The following is a 21087-nucleotide window of genomic DNA, read 5'->3' as shown; positions in this document are numbered from 1 at the left end:
TAAAACAACGGTACCTAGAGCCATCAAATTTTGAATGACATAATCCTATTGCAAATATGGGCATCTGGAAGCTCAAATTTAAAATTTGTTTTATTACTGATCGTACAGGAAAAAAAAAAAAAAAAAATCTCCAGAGTGTGAGACTGTGTATCAAAAATTCTAAAGATATGCACAATTTAAAATTATTTGATTATTCAGTTCAGGAGCGATATTGCTCTTGAACTGAATTTTATGGTCAAGTGCGAAGAAGATGATATTTAATAAATAAAGGTAGCACACAAAATGTTAGAAAAACGTCCCCTTTGTACGTAATTTAACCTGCGAGAACTTGCACTGGGTATGACATGCCCGATCGATTTTCATTCAACGTTTTTGTTCTAATTACAACGTTTTGTTCTAAGTGGTATCTCCTTATTGGATTAGGCCAGAATTTTGTGTAGCTGTATTCAAGGTCACATTATTTCAGCATGGGGGGGGAATAGTTCAAATCTAAACATAGACTTTGAGAAACAGGTGTCTGGATATGTCATAACCGTGCTAGTCCTCGCCTCAGTCACATCTTTCCTTTTTTCTCTCAGTTTTGTGAATTATGACGAAGAAAACGAATATTTTCGAGACTGTTTCTACTGATGATAGTGTTGCCTCTGAGGATGAAGAATACTGTAGCACTCACGATCCTTCTACTGAAATTGAGACAGAAACAGAAGATGAAAGTTCACTGTCAACAATTGAATTTTATATTGGTAAAGATAAAGTTACAGAATGGCAGAAGGAAAAATACCGACCGTCAAAATGTTAGGAAGCGTTCAAGGAATATAATTAGCAAGCTCCCAGGTAATGAAGTTTATTCAAGAGATGTCGCTTCTCCCATAGATGCATTGAATGTTCTATTGGCAACATGCTAAATATGATGGTGTAGTGCACAAACATTTATATCGAATCAATTCAAGAACGTTTTACTCGAGAGAGAGATGCAAAAAAGACAGATGAAATCGAAATTAAAGCATTTCTTGGATTGTTATACTTATGTGGATGTGGAACTCATAAATCATCCCACACTAATTTGGAGGATTTGTATGCCACGGATGGAACCGGGATTGAAATACTTCCTAAAACCACGAGTAGCACTCGATTTCTCTTTTTGATGAGATGTCTACGCTTTGACAATATCAATGATCATCAAAGTAGAAGAGCAATAGATAAATTGCCTCTTATCAGAGATTTTTTTTGAAACATTTGTTATAAATTGTAAAAATGCATATACTGTTGGAGAATTTGTCACAATTGGTGAAAAACTGGAACCATTTCGGGGGCAGTGCGGATTCAGGCAGTATATGCCCAAAATGACTGTTGAGTACAGCATCAAGGTATTTGCACTAGTAGATTCTAGAGTATTTTATACCTGGAATATGGAGATTTATGCCGGTCAATAACCAGATGGACCATTCAAAATAGACTATAGTTTGAAAGCCACTGTGATGAGGTTGATGACACAGCTTTTTAATTCTGGACGCAACTTGACAACTGACAATTGGTATACAGGAAATGAGCTAGCATAAGAACTTTAAAAAAAAAAAAAAAAAATACAATGTTTGGAACATTTAGACAAAATAAAAGAGAAATACCGCCTGAATTTTTGGTGAAAAAAAAGTTGTACTCTTCAGGCTTCGGATTTCAAAAAGAAACAACATTTGTTTCTTATTCTGCAAAAAAGAACAAGAATGTACGAGGGCCATCCAGGAAGTAGATTACATTTCCGTCTGTGTCCGCTAGGGGCGGGGCTAGCGCGGCCATCTTGGGGTCAGAGCGTTGCGCAGCTCAGTCTCCATCTAGCCGTGCTAGTGAGAGGTTCGTGCTGTGCTCCGTTCAGATACTGTGACGGTTTGAAATGTCTGCGTTAATTGAAAATCCCGCGAGCTGCGAGGTGCGCTCAGTAATAAGGTTTCTGACTGCAAAAAACTGTAAACCGATAGAAATCTATCGGCAGCTTCGTGAAGTGTATGGGGACAACATTATCACTGAAGGTGGAGTGCGTCAGTGGGTCATAAGATTTCAAAATGGCCGAACCAATGTTCACGGCGAAGATCGAAGTGGGAGACCCAGCATAGTGACCGCCGAACTTCTCGAAAAAGTCGATGCTAAAGTCCGTGAAAATCGAAATTTCACAATAACGGAACTTTCTTTGAGTTTTCCACAAATTTCGCGAAGTTTGTTGCACAAAATCATCAGCGAAAAGCTTGGTTACCACAAGTTTTGTGCAAGATGGAAGGCAAGAAGAGGTAACGAAGTGGTTGAAGGCGCAGGCGGCCGAATTTTTCGACGAAGGAATTTCCAAGCTCGTACATCGCTACGATAAATGCCTTAATTTGTATGGTGACTATGTACAAAAGTAGTATTTGAGTGTGGCTTTCATCTGTATATAATAAAATTTGTTTCCTATACTTTGTTTATTTTTTTATTCCAAAACGTAATCTACTTTCTGGATAGCCCTCGTAGTTATGTTATACACAATACATAATTATGATAAAATAGACGAAACAACCATGGAATTGGAAAAAAAAAAAAAACAGATGTCATCGCGTTTTATAATCTTACGAAAAGAGCTTGGACGTTGTCGACGAAATGGCTACAGCATATACTATAGCAAGGATATCAAATCGCTGGCAAATGATTATTTTATTTTCCACTCGTTCTTCCACAGCAACACAGAAAACTTAAGCCTGAAAGTAAAAGCAACTTATCATAGCAGTTCTAGGTAACTGGAAATCGTTAATAGTGAACAGCCTGTAAAAAACATTCGAAGCAAATTATAAACGATGCGCATTTTGTCCATGTAATAAGGACAGAAAATCAAGGTTTATGTGCCAAAAATATCTCTGTGTTGAACATCAGTATGTAGTTTGTCAAAATTGTCTTTAAACACGTAAATATGCATAATTTAATTCACTAAAATTCTTTAACGTATTATTTTTTAATATTTAATTATGTTCAGTTTGCTTATAAACGTTGTTAATTGATATTTAAATAGCAGAAATGTACTAGAGTATGAGATACCTGGCGCGAGTTCTCGTGTTTAAAAATGAGTGCGTGTTCTCACGGGTTAAAATCCAAAACCTTTCAGATTTTCTTTTCATGGTTTTTTTTACCTGAATTTTCTTTACTCAGCTATTATTCTCTAACCACCCAAGATAACTATGGCATCAAAAAAGCCAATAACATTAACCTTTTTTAAAAAGATATTAAAAACCAAGTCTTCTAGCACCCACAGTAATGTTTCATTCAAATTCGATCAGCTCTTCCATTTTATCCATTTTCACACTAACTGTGGTGATAACTATTTTTTCTTGAAAAGAGAATGCTTTATATATAATGAAATTCTGGCTGTTACATCACTAAATCACTGGCAGACTGATCCATGTTTAAAAATGGAGGTCTGATATTTTGGTCTATATTTAAAAAATCCCAAAATAAAAATCTTGTGCAAAGCAATTAATCACAAACCAGAGGCAGTGAAAAAGTTTTTTTTTCCTTTACACCTTGTGCTAAGTGTTTAGCAATGGAAAAAAAAATTATCAAAATTCTTTTAAAATATACAGTGAACTCTTGATTAACCAGGACTATAAGAGATGAAAAGTTAAGTTTTATTCTGCACACTGATGGAAAAATCATTACAAACCATTCACATAAAACAAAAATATCTGCAATAAATATAGTATATAAAGAAAAGTAAAAAAAAAAAAAAATGCATAGGGAAATAGCAAATGATGGCACAATTTTGAGCACTCGTGCTTATTACCAATAATAAGTAATTAACTAATTCTGTGGAATCAGAATATTAACAAAGTTTTTTATGCAAATCATAACTCGGTTGATCTTTACAATATGGTAACTGGTAGTTTGGCGACATTTTGGAGGCGATAAAGGTTACTACCTGGGACTTTGGTAATAATGTGAGCAGTACTCAGTTCCGATTACGCATTATTTTGCGTGAGGGAAATGAGAGATCATGGGATATGTCATGTGATATTAATGGACGAATTACGGTTCTTTAATCGGAAAAGGGGGGAAATCGGGAAAAAATCTGGAAATTTTGTATTTAGCTTTATTCTGTGTTGTGTGAAACAGTGTTTGTTAATTTTTGGATCCCATGGCCCTAACTAAAGTGAATTCGAAATGGGTATTTAGGCATTATGATAAAGAGAAGTTTGCTTTTTATTTAGCGGAGGTAGTATGGAGGAAAAATTCGCAGAAAAATTCTTTCAATAATTTTATTGAATGAATTAGAAAAGTGTATCCGCCACGTAATCAAGATTCTGAAGAAGATTAGGTAAGTTAGTATTTTTAATTATTTGAGGATATTATTTTTATGCATTGTTCTAAATGTAAGGTGGAAAGGAATTTGGTATTATTGGGAAAATTGTTATTAGCAATGATTTAGTTTAAAGTAATTAGGATTGTAAGGTAATTTTTATTAATTTAATGTATGTGCTCATTTATATTTTAAGTAGTATTTTTGAACTTAATTATATTTTAATGAAATGATAGTTATTTTGTGAATTTTATGTTTGTAGGAATTTGGTATACGTTTAAGTTGAAGTAAATGTGCATGGAAATAATTTAAATATTTGATACTAAGTATTTGTAATGCTTGCGGTATGAATTCGTTGGTGACGTGTATAATGTAATAGATGATTTAGAGGTAAAAGTTTTTGGATATTTTATTTATTTTATATGTGGAAATGTTCATATTTGGAAAGGGTAAATACTTTTTCGCGATCAGGTAATTTCATATATGTTCTTTTTACCGGGTTTAAAGATTGAGAAAATTGTCATGTATTTTCGTGAAATTTTTCTAATTTATGAGAAAAAAGCAGTGTACATGGATATAGTGAAAAGTGTGCGCAATGCCATTTTTGTGCAATTCTGGGATGTTTTTTTAAGTAAAAATAAGTCGGCGTGTACATGGTTTATGTGTATGTGTTATTTTGAAAAACGCGTAAGGAGTATGGTATTGTGCACTTTTTCCCAATTTTGCAGTGAATATTTGTCATGATTAAGCAGTTTTGTTTGATAAAATTTCTAGCATGAGTGTAATTCGGCTACTAGATTGTTGGAAGAAGTGTTCAGTAGATAAAAAGAAAAGAAACATGTCTTTACTTCGTGAAGACAAAATGGCGGCGGGGAAAAAAAATAGAGGGTTGCTGTAAGAGAGGGTTTTGCCAAATTTTCGCCAAAAAATCGCCAAGTTACCATAATGTAAAGATCAACCCATAACTCAATGAACATTACTCAAATCTACTTGTAAATGTTGTTCTTTAATGGAATTTAACTCATTCTCATTTTTAATGAAATTTATCCTCCCATTAAGTATATTCTGCTTTTAATGTCGATTTCAATTTAAGTGAACAAATGAAATTACTCTCTAGATTAAACTGCCTGAAAACATAGTTAAATCATTAATAACATTTTCCCATTAATTATAAAATTAAGTATTCTGAGCATTTTTAATTGCCCTCTCATTAAATATGAGGTTGATCTTTACACTATGGTAACTTGGCGTTTTTTTGGCGAAAATTTGGCGACCAACTCTCCTACAGCAACCCTCTATTTTTTTTCCCCGCCGCCATTTTGTCTTCACAAAGTAAAGACATGTTTCTTTTCTTTTTATCTACTGAACACTTCTTCCAACAATCTACTAGCCGAATTACACTTATGCTAGAAATTTTATATAACAAAACTGCTTAATCATGACAAATATTCACTGCAAAATTGGGAAAAAGTGCACAATACCATACTCCTTACGCGTTTTTCAAAATAACACATACACATAAACCATGTACACGCCGACTTATTTTTACTTAAAAAAACATCCCAGAATTGCACAAAAATGGCATTGCGCACACACTTCACTATATCCATGTACACTGCTTTTTTTCTCATAAATTAGAAAAATTTCAAGAAAATACATGACAATTTTCTCAATCTTTAAACCCGGTATAAAGAATATATATGAAATTACCTGATCGTGAAAAAGTATTTATCCTTTCCAAATATGAACATTTCCACATATAAAATAAATAAATATCCAAAAACTTTTACCTCTAAATCATCTATTACATTATACACGTCACCAACGAATTCATACCGCAAGCATTACAACTACTTAGTATCAAATATTTAAATTATTTCCATTCACGTTTACTTCAACTTAAACGTGTAACAAATTCCTACAAACATAAAATTCACAAAATAACTATGATTTAATTAAAATATCACTAAACCATGTACACGTCAACTTATTTTTACTTAAAAAAACATCCCAGAATTGCACAAAAATGGCATTGCGCACACTCTTCACTATATCCATGTACACTGCTTTTTTCTCATAAATTAGAAAAATTTCACGAAAATACATGACAATTTTCTCAATCTTTAAACCCGGTAAAAAGAACATATATAAAATTACCTGATCGCGAAAAAGTATTTACCCTTTCCAAATATGAACATTTCCACATATAAAATAAATAAAATATCCAAAAACTTTTACCTCTAAATCATCTATTACATTATACAAGTCACCAATGAATTCATACCGCAAGCATTACAAATACTTAGTATCAAATATTTAAATTATTTCCATGCATGTTTACTTCAACTAAAACATATACCAAATTCCTACAAACATAAAATTCACAAAATAACTATCATTTAATTAAAATATAATTAAATTCAAAAACACTACTTAAAATATAAATGAGCACATACATTAAATTAATACATACATAAATACCCATTTCGAATTCACTTTAGTTACGGCCATGAGATCCAAAAATTCAGGAACACTGTTTCACACAACACAGAATAAAGCCAAATACAAAATTTCCAGATTTTTTCCCGATATCCCCCCTTTTCTGATTCAAGAACCGTAATTCGTCCATTACTATCACATGACATATCCCATGATCTCTCATTTGCCTCACACAAAATAATGCATAATCAGAACTGAGTACTGCACACATTATTACCAAAGTGCCAGGTAGTAACCTTTATCGCCTCCAAAATGTCGCCAAACTACCAGTTACCATATTGTAACGATCAACCAAATATGATTTTAACTTAATTGCGGATATCATCTCCTGTATTATCCTAATTAATCAGGAGTTGTCTGCAGGAATCAAAGCAGATGTATTATCAACTGTCTTCTATGGGTAAACTGTACAAACTTTTAGAAGTGCTAAGTGTTTATAGAAATTAACTGCATGTTGACACTTTCTGATAAAAGATAACCCACACACAATTTCAGTTAAAACAAGGCAAAAAATTAAGAGCAAATAACTTATTAATGATGATTAATAGACAGACTGCAATTACAGTAGCAAGCAGAGTTGAAATTTTGAGAATTTAGGCTTCTTTGCTGCTTAAAATATAAAAGTTTAAATATATGGGTCAAAAGTAACCTATCAATTTATAGACATGCGTTTCCTTCAAACTTTTAATACTGTGCCGAATAAAGTTTCTATTAAATATTTTAATTCTGGAAAACATATTTCACCATTTAATTATTCAAAACTCAACATTTAGCTATGGTGTAAGGAGCAGCATACTCACACACAATGGATTAACTAGTATGAGAATGTAACTGATAGGGAAGAGTGGTTTGGACAAAACAATAAAATTTAAGTATATAAACACATAAATATAGACTTCGGATCAAAAACATATGTATCTTTTATTTACGCTGATATTAACCTATGGTAACTTCTAAACCAAAAATAATTAATACAAAACACTGCGGTTTATCTGGCTGAAGAATGTAATGTCTCATGGAACGCTTCACATGAAAAACTGGTTCATACTTAAAACAATATTACAAACAATAAGGTTCCCTTATACAAAAAATGATATATGACTATTTGAAAACGGCTTCTTTTTAAAAAAGCCGCTACACCTTATTTTATAAATTATGCTGTATTAAAAAAAAATTCTTTACCTGTACCACAACGACCGGCTGGGATAGCTTCTAACTGAATAGGCGATGGATGCTGGAACCTCGCTTTTGCGAGACCACGCAAAACTTTCTCAGACAATAACAAGGAAGAGAAATCAGCTTTCTCTTCAAGCATTACATCTCTAGATCTCCATTTAGCGTCTAAAACATGGGCTTTGCACTTCATCATTTTGAAAAGGTAAACAAATACAATTCCAGGAACTTTTGCAGAATGGATAATTAATGTCTTCAATTTCTAGTCTCGCTACTATACAATACGAAACAAAACATTTCAAAGGCTGTGTCTACCCGTACGACGTCGGACGTTTAGCTGAAACATGGTAAAAATGCTAAACGTACGAGTAGTTGCGCAGAGACACTTTCGTGATTTCTGCGCATTCCGACCAGTCGTAAAGAGATGTTTGTTTACATTTGTGTGAATTGCTTTTCCGTGTAGTACTAGAATGTCAAGAAAAAGTTATTTTTTATTTCGTTTGATGACTAATTACTATCATTCTTTGATAGATATCTAAAACATTATATAAAATAAAGAACTTTGAATATATCTGAATATTATTCTTGTTTTAAATTGCTAATGTTTGATCATTTTATACTGATGCGGAGTTTACACAAATAATCAAAATTTCTTCGAAATTCTTATCAACAGATTTAAATAAATCATGCATGCAAGCAGTAAAATCACATTCTTACGAAACAAAATTGAAAAATCGTCTTAAAACCTTGTGTAATTTTTCTGTCATGTGTAGCTAAATATTTCTATAAAATTGCATACAGAAGCATTCATATACATAAAGAGTGTGTTCAGGAGATTAATTCAGAAATGTATGTGCATATGATTGTATGTACCGATGTAGGTGTTCATGTAGCATATGTATTTGTGTGTGTGTGCACAGATATACATGCATACATACATTTTTTAGTCTGGTCTCGAAAAATGTCTTGCTGAAAAAGAATGTAAACAAACCACCCAGCTCCTTAAAAAAAAAAAAAAAAAAAAGTTTAGAAATTTTTTATCATAATTTTGGTTTCTACAGCAAACTTTTGTGTGTGGGTTTGTTTTAAACTCTTAGAAGAACTCAAATTTTAATATAAAGATGTGAAAATTTTTTACCTTTTGATAGTGTACCTGATGATTTATTAAAAACACAATTGACTCTCTTATATTTAATATTGAAAAGAAGGAGGGGGATATATAATGAATATAGAAAATAATCGTTTACAAATGACTTATGCAGTATTTGTTTTATTATCATATCCTGCCCTCATAAGCTCAAAAATAAAACTTTATACAGGAAAGTCATTTTACCTCCAAATATATTTTATGGTATTGAAGTATGATAACAGATGATTATTTTTGTTAGAAAAATTATAATGTTATGAATATTTTCCTGAAGATAATTATACATTATATTCAAGCATATTTATATATTAATATATATATATATATTATATTCGAGTAATAGATGACATATTTATATATTCTATTTAAAAATAAATGGCAGCACTATGTCTTGTCATTAACTTTATCAAAAGAACTTATAGGTTTAAAGCACCTAATTTCTAGTATAAGAACTGTACTTCAAATGTCCCTTTTTTTTTTTTTTTTTTTTTTTTTTCTATAAGAGTTTTGCTTTATATTATTTACAGATGTGACATCTAAAAATGCTTGGCCTTTTCTATCCAAATATCTAAATATGGAAGTCTGAAATAATGCAATATATTTGTATGTATATAGAGTAAAATATTAGTAAATTCTACATAAGTACATTATTATTCTAAGATAATGTATTTAAAAATATTTAGTTTAATGCAAATATGTGAATCAATTTATACATATAAATTTTAAGTGTATGACTTCTGTTGGATGTTTTAAGTAAACAATCAAAAAAATTAACCTTTTTATCAACTTATCTTGCACATGTATACATTATTACTTTTTTTTCCCTATAAGAATAAACTTAATCTAATATAATAATCTAAAAATAAATAATACACAACATCTATTAAGGCAGACCATTTTTAGTACAGTAACAAATAATACAAGCAATATAATTTAATACTTTCAGTTGTCAGAGAATGAAGTGAGTTTTGTGAAGCTATTTAATGAAAAAATCTGAAAACAATTTTTGATGGTTCTAAAAGAATTAAAATATGTACATGAGATAAATGCCGCTCTTTTTGTTTTAACCCCTTTGAATAAATTTTAACCAATTTGATACTTTTTTTACTTCTTTTCAAAACCTTGAAATACATGAGAAACTGATTTCATGGCTAACACATTTCAAGAAATATTGCTAACTGCAATGAATCAGCACACATGTATGACTTCATCAGAACCATCAGAATGTCTTGTATTACCTTTATTTATTTATTTAAACTTACTAATGGATTTATATGTAGAAGAGCTGAGATTTCTAATACAGTTACCACACTGACATTTTTAATGATCTTTTCATTAATGATTTAAAATCTCTCTATATTTTTTTATTATTATTCAAATGAAAAGTTTTTGTTCATTTGTTTCCAAAATAACAGCTACTTCCTTAGTTCAATTATTATTTTTCTTAACTGGTTTGTCTGGTGAACTCCTGTGATTTTTTTTTTTTTTTTAATACATTAATTCTGTAATTTGTTGTTTTCAGTTTTTAATTTCTCTTTTGAAAAGTTTTCTGCATTTTAACTTAATAGCCTTGAAACTTATGATCAACATTCAAAATCTAACTTCCATTTTAAATTTCAATGTTTACCTGGATTCATAACAAGTGTATTATTTTTAAATTATTCAGACAACTTAAGAGCTCTGTGTCTTACATCTTCATAATGGTAGAAAATTTCATTGTACAGCCTATGTACATTTTAGTTTTGTCATGTCATGCCATTTGTGAAATATTCCTTCTCTCTGCTTAATTTTATTCCATATATAGAGATATTCAGTAAGTTTAAGCATAATAAATTTGTAGAAGATAAATGCCTAAAATTCCATTTTCAGTTTCCTATGTAGACTTAAATGCATTTAGTACAGCAATCAATTACGCATTGAGTTCCAATATAAAAATATTTTTATCGCAGCCTTCAGATCATTCCTGAACATCATGCAAATCATCATCAGACTGCAGTATGAAATATACAAATACTTCTTCTGTTTTTGAAGCAAAAAAGAAATCATTTGATGACAAGGTCTAGTGAACATTGTGCATAGGGTATAAGCTGAAATAATCATTCCTGGAACAGCAATCTAGCAAATTTTAGTCTTGTGTGCTGCAGCGTTTTTATGCATAGCGGAATTTTACTGCTGAGTTTGCTACACAGTTTTATAGTTAATAGGAATTGTATTGGATTATTACGTCAAAAAAATGTGAGAACTATCTGTCTAAGAGAAGATATGCCTTTTCAAAGGAACAATATAAAGAAAACTGGCTCTGATTCACTTTATACATGAGGAAAACAGCAAAATCTCCTCTGGAGCCAGCCTATTCGTCAAGATAAAACTCTGAGCGAATTACTAGCATTCAGCGGATTTACCTCTCGGCTGCTGGAGGGCCTAGTACAAGTTGAGTCAACAGGTTAGCGTAATAAACACCTTTTATCATGATATTATGTGACCTATAATCTATAAGCAATGCTCTTCATAAAAAATTTTAATTCTGTTTGCTTTCTGGATTCTGAACTTAGCTCTTGTTTATCTATTCTCTTGTTTTGAGATCTGCTCATCAAAACAGAGCAGCAGGTCAATTAAAGAAGGATATGCATGCAGTGCAATCATCTTCAGTACGATCTCAAGTCATAGTCACGTCTTTAATCCACCTAAAATCCACTTCCAGTACGTTTTACTCTTTGAGCAAAAGTATAATTCCTGTTGGAGTCTAAATTAAGATAAGCTTCGGTATTTCAATTTTCTACTGAACTATTTTCATTAATTAAATTGAATTATCTAATTTTATTTATTAATTTACATTTTATTTTTATTTTTTTCTTTATTTTTATCTTTGGTGACGAGCTTTCATAGTCCTTCTTCTTTTAGAAATTAAGTACTGACCACAACGCATTGAGGCATAAAATTGAACAGGCACTCGTATAATCCTATGGCAAACATTCCTCACTTGCTAGATAATGTGTTTCACATTGAGGACATTGAAGCACTGAGCCTACGCAGGCCAGATAGAGCTTAAGTCACATTATTTTGATCACTGCAAAACACGCAAGGGCTTTCTGCCTAAGAACAGGGATGCTTTTGTGGAGCACTTTTTAAAGGTTCGATTTGGTTTGTTTGATTTTAGAAAAGCAGTTGAGGGCTATTTGTCTAAAGAAGAGCAAAGATTCTTGATGGCTTCATGATGGACTTTTCGAAGAAAACTAGCTGGCATTCACACTGCGCAAGAGAAAACATCAAAAACTCCCATGCGACCAGTCCGTTCGCTGGAATTTCAAACCAGTCGAACTAACAGTATTCACCAAATTTACTGGTAGGTTTATACTCAACAAGGGACATATTTTTGGAGCAGGTAGGTTGTGTAAGTGTCAGTAAATGACGTAGCCAGTCTTGGGCAGTAAGCTATGAGTGGCGTTCATTATCCTACTGAAATATCGTGCTTGGATTCTTTGTCAGGTATTGGTGTATATTGGTTGAGACAGATAGATTTTCGCATGTTATGTATCATGTGCAAGCAGTAATTAGAATAGTGCAAAGCATAGTATAACATCGTCAACGTATTAAACAGTGAGAAGTGTGACAACACTGACTAAGAAAGGAATGCAAAGGATACAAAAGCAGATTCGAAATACATCTGTATTCTACTCAAATCAGAAGGTGAATGCCCATATGATAAGGGTAACACAAACGCAATTATCACTAAGGGATATAAACCTACTTAATTGTGATGCAGTCTCTCTACTGTATATTCATGCTCTGTACGAGATCGTCCACGAATTTCTGAGAAATTATGTTCAATTCTTCTTGCAGGGCTGATTACAGCTATGAAAGCATTGAAAGGCACTAGCGACGGGCTGTCAAAAGTCCCCAGACCATACACCATATATTAAGTTGGAGCATACGACAGCCTTCAGAATGCCTACGCTAAGACAGGTGCTATATCTTCACTCCTTAACAAGCTAACGACAGTTGGTATACCATGAAGTGTAGCACTATTGTTCGCGAAGAATCTTGGAAAAGATGCACGTGAGGACAAGAACATTAGCACAACTACAGTCAGTAGTGAATTAATCTTCTTCAGATGTATGGAGCTTCATATAGCGACCAAGCATTTCACTACCACAAACGAAAATTTGAGCACTTGCAAACTGTTTCCTTTCGATGATCTTAGAGGGACGACTGCATAATCTCTGCTTTATCTAGATATTTAGACTTCCAGAATGGCTAGATAATCTAAATATCGGAAGACTAAAGCTGTTATCTTATTCTTGAACCGGAATGATAACCCCTCATATAATACTGCAGCGGCTGCTCTATTGTCCTAGAAAACTGGATGACACCCCCCTTTCCCTGTTTAGTCTTGCCAGCGACTGCTGCTATCCTTAAAGCTCAACTCCATTGCTGAGCTACTCAGTGGCGTAAAGGGGGTGTATGATGCGCCGGTCGCAGAGGGGCGCCAAATGTTCTCCAAACAAGATTGTCATCATATCACTGTGTTTTTTTTTTCGGGAAGGGGGGCGCCAAAAAGGTATTTTGCCCCGGGCGCCAATTATGCTCGCCACTCCACTGGAGCTACTCAGATCTTTTGTTTGCAACACTACAGAAGACACTGCCTCCGACGAGAAGGCATGAAAGTCCGCAAAGCGATCAAAACACCATGAGATTGTTTCGTAGTGATATCAGTGTTATAGCTAGAGACGGGCGAGGGTGGACAACTGTTCCTGGGCGTAGTGTCACGGAAATGCCAAACTGACGAAGTTTTAGAATGAAACAGTTTCCATACTTAGAAAACAGAAGGGTGTACGGTGGTGTGTTGAGTTAAGGCAAAGCACACGAGGGCTATCTGCCTAAAGGGAGGGATGCCTTCGTGGAGGACTTTCTAAGGGAAACTGGCTCGTATACACGTTACACACGGGGAAAACCACGAAAACGCCCATGCAGCCAGCCCGTTCGCGGGATTTGAACCTCGGACCGAACTACCAGTGTTCAGCGACTTTACCGCTCGGTCGCTGGTGGGCCCAGAAGGGTGTACGAAATCTGCAGTTGTCTTTAGGCGCTGAAAACTATAGCCAAGTCTTTAGCCATATTGGATGTCCAGTAATAGATTGCATGCATCTTAGGATGTCACCCACTGTCACCACCACCAGATGATGGGAGTCATTAGCATAGATATCGCATCATCTAAAGACGGCTCTCCAGTGGCCGAGCGGTAAAGCTGATAAACTCGGGCCGGGGCTCGAATCCCGGCGAGCAGATTGGCTGCTAACTAAGCGTTTTTATGGTTTCCATATGTGTAACCTATATACAGTCCAATTTCCCTTAGAAAGTCTTTCACGAAGCCATCCCTTCCCTTAGACAGGGTAGCCCTCTAATGTTTCGCCATAACTAAATAAACTGAACCCAACTCATCATCTGTAAGAGAAGATATCAGTTCTTCATATCCTGGCGTGGTTGTTTGTGGAAAACCACTACCAGAGTTGGATTAGCCATTAAGGAAAGTAAGCACGTGATGCTTAGGGCTTCAGGTAAAGGCGGCGTTACAAAAAGGTGCTTAAAGATTCAAAGAAAGAGTGCAAAGGCTCCACAAAAATAAAATTCTCACTGCAGATTTTAGAAGGGAATCCTAGTGCAGTTAATCCAAGCCCGAGAAAGAGGGAATGATGAGAAAGAGGCGTTATACTATAGATGTATGTGGAGGCAGCAAAATCTTTGAAGTGCTACGGGCATATAAAAGTCTAATTTGGCAATGAGCATTACTAAACATTCAGATAGCTGCTCCCTTTGTTCGAAATGTAATCCAAACTACTGACATGATGTGTATAGTCGCACTTTGGCCTTCTTTCAAACTTCCAGACAAAGTCGTCCAAATATTGTCTATAGAACTCTCACGCTGAGACTACAAATCGATGTTTTTAAAACCGAATGTACCGTGCAGTAGCTTCCGTTCATGTTTTGAGCATACACCATGCTTTATACCCTCTCCTACACCCCATAGATGTCATGCTACGTATATGTGCATGCTGTACAATACCGGACCCTAAGTGATCTTCTAATTGATCTTTTTGTTGCATCTTCTTGTTTGTACTAACGTTACATTAATTTCTCAATTTCATTCTTAATTTTTATTATTTATATAATTGCAGAACTGATCAGCTATCGTGGATGACTTCTTAAATCGCAATATTTTACAGGAGCAGAAGCACGCTGTCCACTAGGAAGGTTGGGATTTATGCTACTGACCGGGAAATTCGCTTAGCTACATATAGGAACTGTGTGCAGCCAAAATAAAATAAGATACTAAATCACTAATTTTCTCTTTCCTTACCGCTTGGCTTCGTGTTCTAATTAGAAGCACGTTCGGCTGGCAATAGGGAAGTCCAGAATGCAAATCCTGGGGCGGTTATTCGCTGATATTTTCTATTTCAAATAAATACCTAAAGGCTCAACCAACTAACCAAGTGGTTCCCAAACTAAAATGTGGTAGACGATAATTCTTCACCACCAGCAGGTGGCGATTAGGTTACCACCTCCCCAACTGCCTTTTAAATGGGGAAGAATGTACGGAATTTTCTTTTTTCTCAACGCATGCTTTCATGATGTAATTAGAAACACTTCTGGATGGCAGTCTTTAAGCCCAGATTTCGAATCCAGGATAGGTCATTTCTAATTTTTTTTTTTTTTTTTTTTTTTTTTCTCCTAAATAAACCTAATATTATATATCACCATTCTATGGTGCTCTAAACTCATCTACAGTAGCACAATCGCAAATAGAGTTACCAGTGCTTTAATATCGAGATTAGTGTACATAGTGACTCTGAAATTGCAGTTTCAATGGTAATGGTTCAGAGGCACATGTGCTACTGTAGTGTGGATTAGGTTAACACGTCTTTCTGGAGCTGTTTCAAAGCAGAAGGGTGCTGATCATTCTACAGATTTAAGGCGAATGATAAGGCCTTTACCGAAGCTTATAAGTTGGGTAAATCAATGTCTACATGATATTTTTTCTGATTACATACTTTTTGTTTTGTGTCATATGGGGACAAACTGTATACTAGTTTTTATGCCTGAATCTTTGAATCAGACACTAATTTTTATTTGCAGCACCACTATAGGGTTTGCAGTCATACCCTGCTACATGACACTTGAACCATTAGCATCTATAATTAAGACACAATAACACGCCGAATAAATACTGATTCAGAAGTCAAACAACAAAAATCAGCGTTAATTCACAAAATTTTCACAGGACTAGTTTCGATGGTTTTACCGAACCATCATCTTCAGCTGCAAAACTTCCGTGCTCTTCAAGTTTGCTCCTCCAAACTAGCCCTTGATGAAGAACTAAATTATTTAAAAGCAATAGCTATTGACAGGGGCTTTTCACCCAACATTATTAATCAAGCAGTTAAAAAATTTTCATCTCAACACACTAAAAGCCACACTCTTATTTTAGGAGATTATAAAAATTCTGTTGTCATTCCCTTCTTTCCATCAATTAGCTATAAAGTTGCACATATTTTGCAGAAATTTAACTTTCGGGTTGTTTACTCTCCCATCAATAAAATTCCAACTTCTATACTCAAGGACCCCATTCCGGATATGAATTCCTGGGGTATTTATAGGATTCCTTGCCAGTGCGGTTTAATTTACATTGGCCAAACTAAGAGAGCCTTAAAATTTCGCGTCAAAGAACATGAGGCATATGTTAGAAAAAAGGAAACACAGAAGTCTTCTGTTGCTCAACATTGTTGGTCCGAAAATCACACTTTCAATTTTTCTGCTGCCAAAATTATTCAAAAAACATCTTCCATTGGAGAACTGGATTTTCTAGAGGCATTTCACATTCATAAAAATCTTTCTGTTCTAGTTAACGATCCTAATTCCAATCCAAATTTGCCTTCGGCTTTTAGAGAAATTATGTTTTAGTTCTGGTTTTGCCAACAGATGGCGCCACTTGCTTATTCTTGTCCAGGCTTTCTTATCTTATCTAAACATTATTTCCTATCTTGTTCATTTGCAGTTTTGCAGCTGAAGATGATGGTTCGGTAAAACCATCGAAACTAGTCCTGTGAAAATTTTGTGAATTAACGCTGATTTTTGTTGTTTGATTTCTGAATCAGCATTAGCATCTATGTTCACATATTGCTCAATTGATTTCTTAGTTATAGCTTATGTGTATACATTTCTTTGTCATATGTGTATGTATTTTAATATGAATCTTTTGTAAAAAATAAATTAGACTTGCATATATGCATAGGCAAGCTAGTTTGCTATACGAAAAGAAAATAAAATTAAAAACCCTGTTCCTTAGACCATATCAACTGGCTGTTTACCCAAGTCACGTATATTGCTATAGCAACAGATGTTAAATTTAAATCGACCACTTCATTTGAAAGTTATAAAATGGACATTTGTATACTATGTTATCTTTTAGTACATGCTCAGCTGTTGAATTTTTATGGCAAAGGTCCTGAGGGCTATCTGCTTAAAAGATGAGATGCCCTTCTTTGAGCACTTTTTGAATGAAACTGACTTGTATTCGTATTAAACACAGGGGAAACTGTAAAAACAGAGATGTAGCTAACCCATTTGATAGAATTCAAACCTAAATTGTATCACCAGTATTCTGTGGTCTTATCTATTTGAGAACCGAAACCGGTGGAATTCTTCTAAAGCAAGATTTTGGTTTGTGTTTGCATATAGATACAGTCAAAAGTCGTTAATTCGGACACCCATAATTCGGAATGATCTATAATCCGGACATCAAAACTAAAAACTTTCTGCGCATGCGCCACGTTGACACATGCGCAGAGGCGTTCACGCGTGCGCGTAACACCTTTTACGACTGCGCATATGAGTGTGCGCAAGTGCAGAATACGTTTTCGCGTGCGCATTTTATGTATAATGGACGTATAAGCTAAAATTATCTAATTATCTATTTCAGTTAATGTTGATGATTGCGTTGTTCCTTAATTTTCGAATTGCATCCGGCTTATTACTTTTTCCAGACTGTAAGAGCAATTTTATAAAAGTAAGCTTAAACTTTCGATTATATCAAATAGAATTTCCGATATATATATATTTGTTAATATGTAAAGGATCTAAAGCGAAAGTATGTTTTGAAATCCGAAATCTGTTTATCAATTTCACGCTGCTCGGCGGCGGGCGCCTAATGAATTGGAAGTTGATTTATCAGCACTATCCTTATCTTCAGCGCAGATGTTTTAATTTTATTTGGCTTATAATTCCTTACCAAATGTAGTATTTCATCTCGATATGCTCCGTCTTTGATATGATTTAAAACAAGTTCCTCGTCATTATAATTCGCTTCCGATAGCGAAGAAAAGTGACAGAGGTTATTGAAAACAAAAAAATTTCGATTGACAAATTAGTCGGTGTTCTTGACACAGCTATTATAGGACTTGAACGGCGGAACTTTGTAACTGAACAAGAAATTATGTCTGTTTAATAGAATTAAAGAGAAAGTATTATCACATGAAACGAAGCAAAACTTAAACAACTTACATTGAAAGAAATGTTTAATAAAGTAAACAAATAAATATTAAGCTTTTTCTTTTTGCAAATTTTGATACCCTTTAGATCATAATTGTTCTTTATTTCATAAATTACGGTTTCATATTTTTAATTTTAGAATTTCTGCATGCCATCTTACGAGATTTAAACTGATGATCTATAATCCGGAAAAATCGATAATCCGGAATCGCCGAAGTCCCGACGAGTCCGGATTAACGACTTTTGACTGTATTACTTATGCAGTAGATCATTATCAGACATATAAAAATAGTGATATCAGTGAATGAAATTTAAAAAAAATAATAATTCCATTTTGCTACAAACTTCATACACAGAAAACAAGAGAAATAATGCTTTGAATTTTGCTCATCAGAAGAAGCATTAAATAATACAGCACTTTTGATGAGCACAGTTAATTGGTGAGTATATGTATTTTAATCAGTGAGCTGTTCTAAAAGATTTTTCATGGAATGGTCAGACTTTCTTAATTTCTCAACCAGACTAGCAGCATTGTTCATCTGACATGAGACAAACTTAAATTAAGATATACATAATTTTTAAAACAGGGCACTAGCCATTATATAGAAAACTGGCTAAATAAACAGAAAATCTAAAAAATACAGCCTCCTATTCCACAAACAAAAAAAAAAAAAAAAAGGACAAATAATCTTAAAATGAACTCAATGATTGCAGACTATAGTAATAACAATTTATTCAAAATGAATGTAGATGCAATATTTTACTTTTAAATATGTCAAGAAACTTGTAGTGATCATCCAGCTAATTCAGTTTGCTTTTAAAAAAGTGTGCATTGAAATAAAAAAAAAAAAAAAAAAAAAAAAAAAAAAAAAAAACAAGAATTTAAAGAAAAAAGAACAAGAGCTTTTCATTATTAAAAACTGTTATGACCTAGAAGAAATATAATCATATCCTTTCACATTACCATCCATGCACACCAATCACATAATCACCCAGCTAGTTGGAGAAAAATGGTTTTAGGTAATGAATGTATTTTGCTTTTTTAATTCCCCTGATATGAAACTCAGCCAGATCAGATTCATGAATTTAATTGTAAAATACGGGTATTGAGAAGCAACTGTCATTGGCGAAGGGCTTGGGCATATTGTAGATGACAGTAGGAATCTGCCCCATAGTTATCCCTATGGGACGGACGGATAGAGGACTAATGTCAATTTCAAAAATATGTCTCTGCAATAATATTTTATTAAATTAATTATGTGAGGTTTGTTTGGTGCATTATGAAAAATGAGCACTATTTATGAACAACTTAAGATACTTAACAGTAAATTATCATCACATACATCACAAAAAAGAAATGTATCTCTTTGAGTGCGCATATAGTGAGCTTGGACCCCAGAAATATAACAACAGGTTTGCAAATCTCTATGCCTTACCGAAATTTCATAAGTCTCCAATTAAATTCAGGTTCATAGCTAATAGTACTAAAAGTTATCTCAAAGAAATAGATTATCTCTTTACGCAAAAACTTCGTATGATTCGTGAACTAATCAATAACTATGATTTTAAAGGTTTGCATTGCAACTGGATGATCTCTAGTAATGAACAAGTTATTAAAACTCTGAATTCCCTTCAAATAGAACATATCCAATGCTACGACTTTGAAAACCTTTATACATCTCTACCACTCGAAGAAATTTTTACAAGTTTACTTGCTCTTCCAGATTTATTTCCACAAATTTCTACATTCTCAGCAACGAAAAATGGCAGCTATTCCTTACCAGCGTTCTCTTCAATAATTTTATTCAGTTTGACAATTACATCTATAAACAAGTACAGGGAATACCTATGGGCGGGAATTTTTCAACTTCAGTTTGTGAATTATTCCTGTTCACTAAAGAACTAACCTATGTACGTTCACTCAGAACGGAAGAAAATCTCTTTTTCCAACACATCTATAGATATATTGATGATGTCATAGCATTTAATAACTACAACAAAATAGAAAACGCTAATATCTACCCTGCTTGCTTAAAACTTAATAAAACCAATACAGAACAGCATGATATAGTCTACCTTGATTTACATATTATTGATTACTGTTTTATTAAAGTTTACGATAAAAGAAGAGAATTTAATTTTTGCACACTTAAACTCACTAACTGGAATTCAAATATTTCCAAAAGAGTAATAATCAACACAATTTATTCACAGCTACTTAGAATGAAAAGAATTTGCAATACTGCGGATCACTTACAAAAAGAAATACTATACTTCGTAACTATTTTAAAAAGTAACCAAATACCACATAAAATAATTAAAAATTCCCTGACCAAAGCTGGCATTAACCTTACCTAATTATAGATTTTTTGAGTTAGATAATGATTTTTTATACCTAAAGCTACGGACGGTTTAA

General features: G+C 33.5%; 1 protein-coding gene across 1 annotated transcript in view; it reads right to left on the bottom strand.

Annotated features, from left to right (window-relative positions):
* Window positions 1–8354, bottom strand: part of LOC118180204 (uncharacterized) — a 63335-nt gene extending 54981 nt beyond the window's left edge. The window contains exon 1 of the mRNA XM_085821717.1: window positions 7991–8354. Coding sequence (XP_085677843.1) covers window positions 7991–8177 — 187 coding nt within the window. The 5' untranslated portion in view covers window positions 8178–8354. The remainder of the gene's footprint in view (window positions 1–7990) is intronic.
* Window positions 8355–21087: the final 12733 nt, after the last annotated feature.

This window comes from Stegodyphus dumicola, chromosome 8 (genome assembly GCF_044657685.1).
Source record: "Stegodyphus dumicola isolate Sdum_Otavi_A_Nest chromosome 8, ASM4465768v1".
NCBI lineage: Eukaryota > Metazoa > Arthropoda > Arachnida > Araneae > Eresidae > Stegodyphus > Stegodyphus dumicola.
Note: the sequence above shows the minus strand (reverse complement) of the source record. Positions and strands in the feature narration are given on the sequence as shown.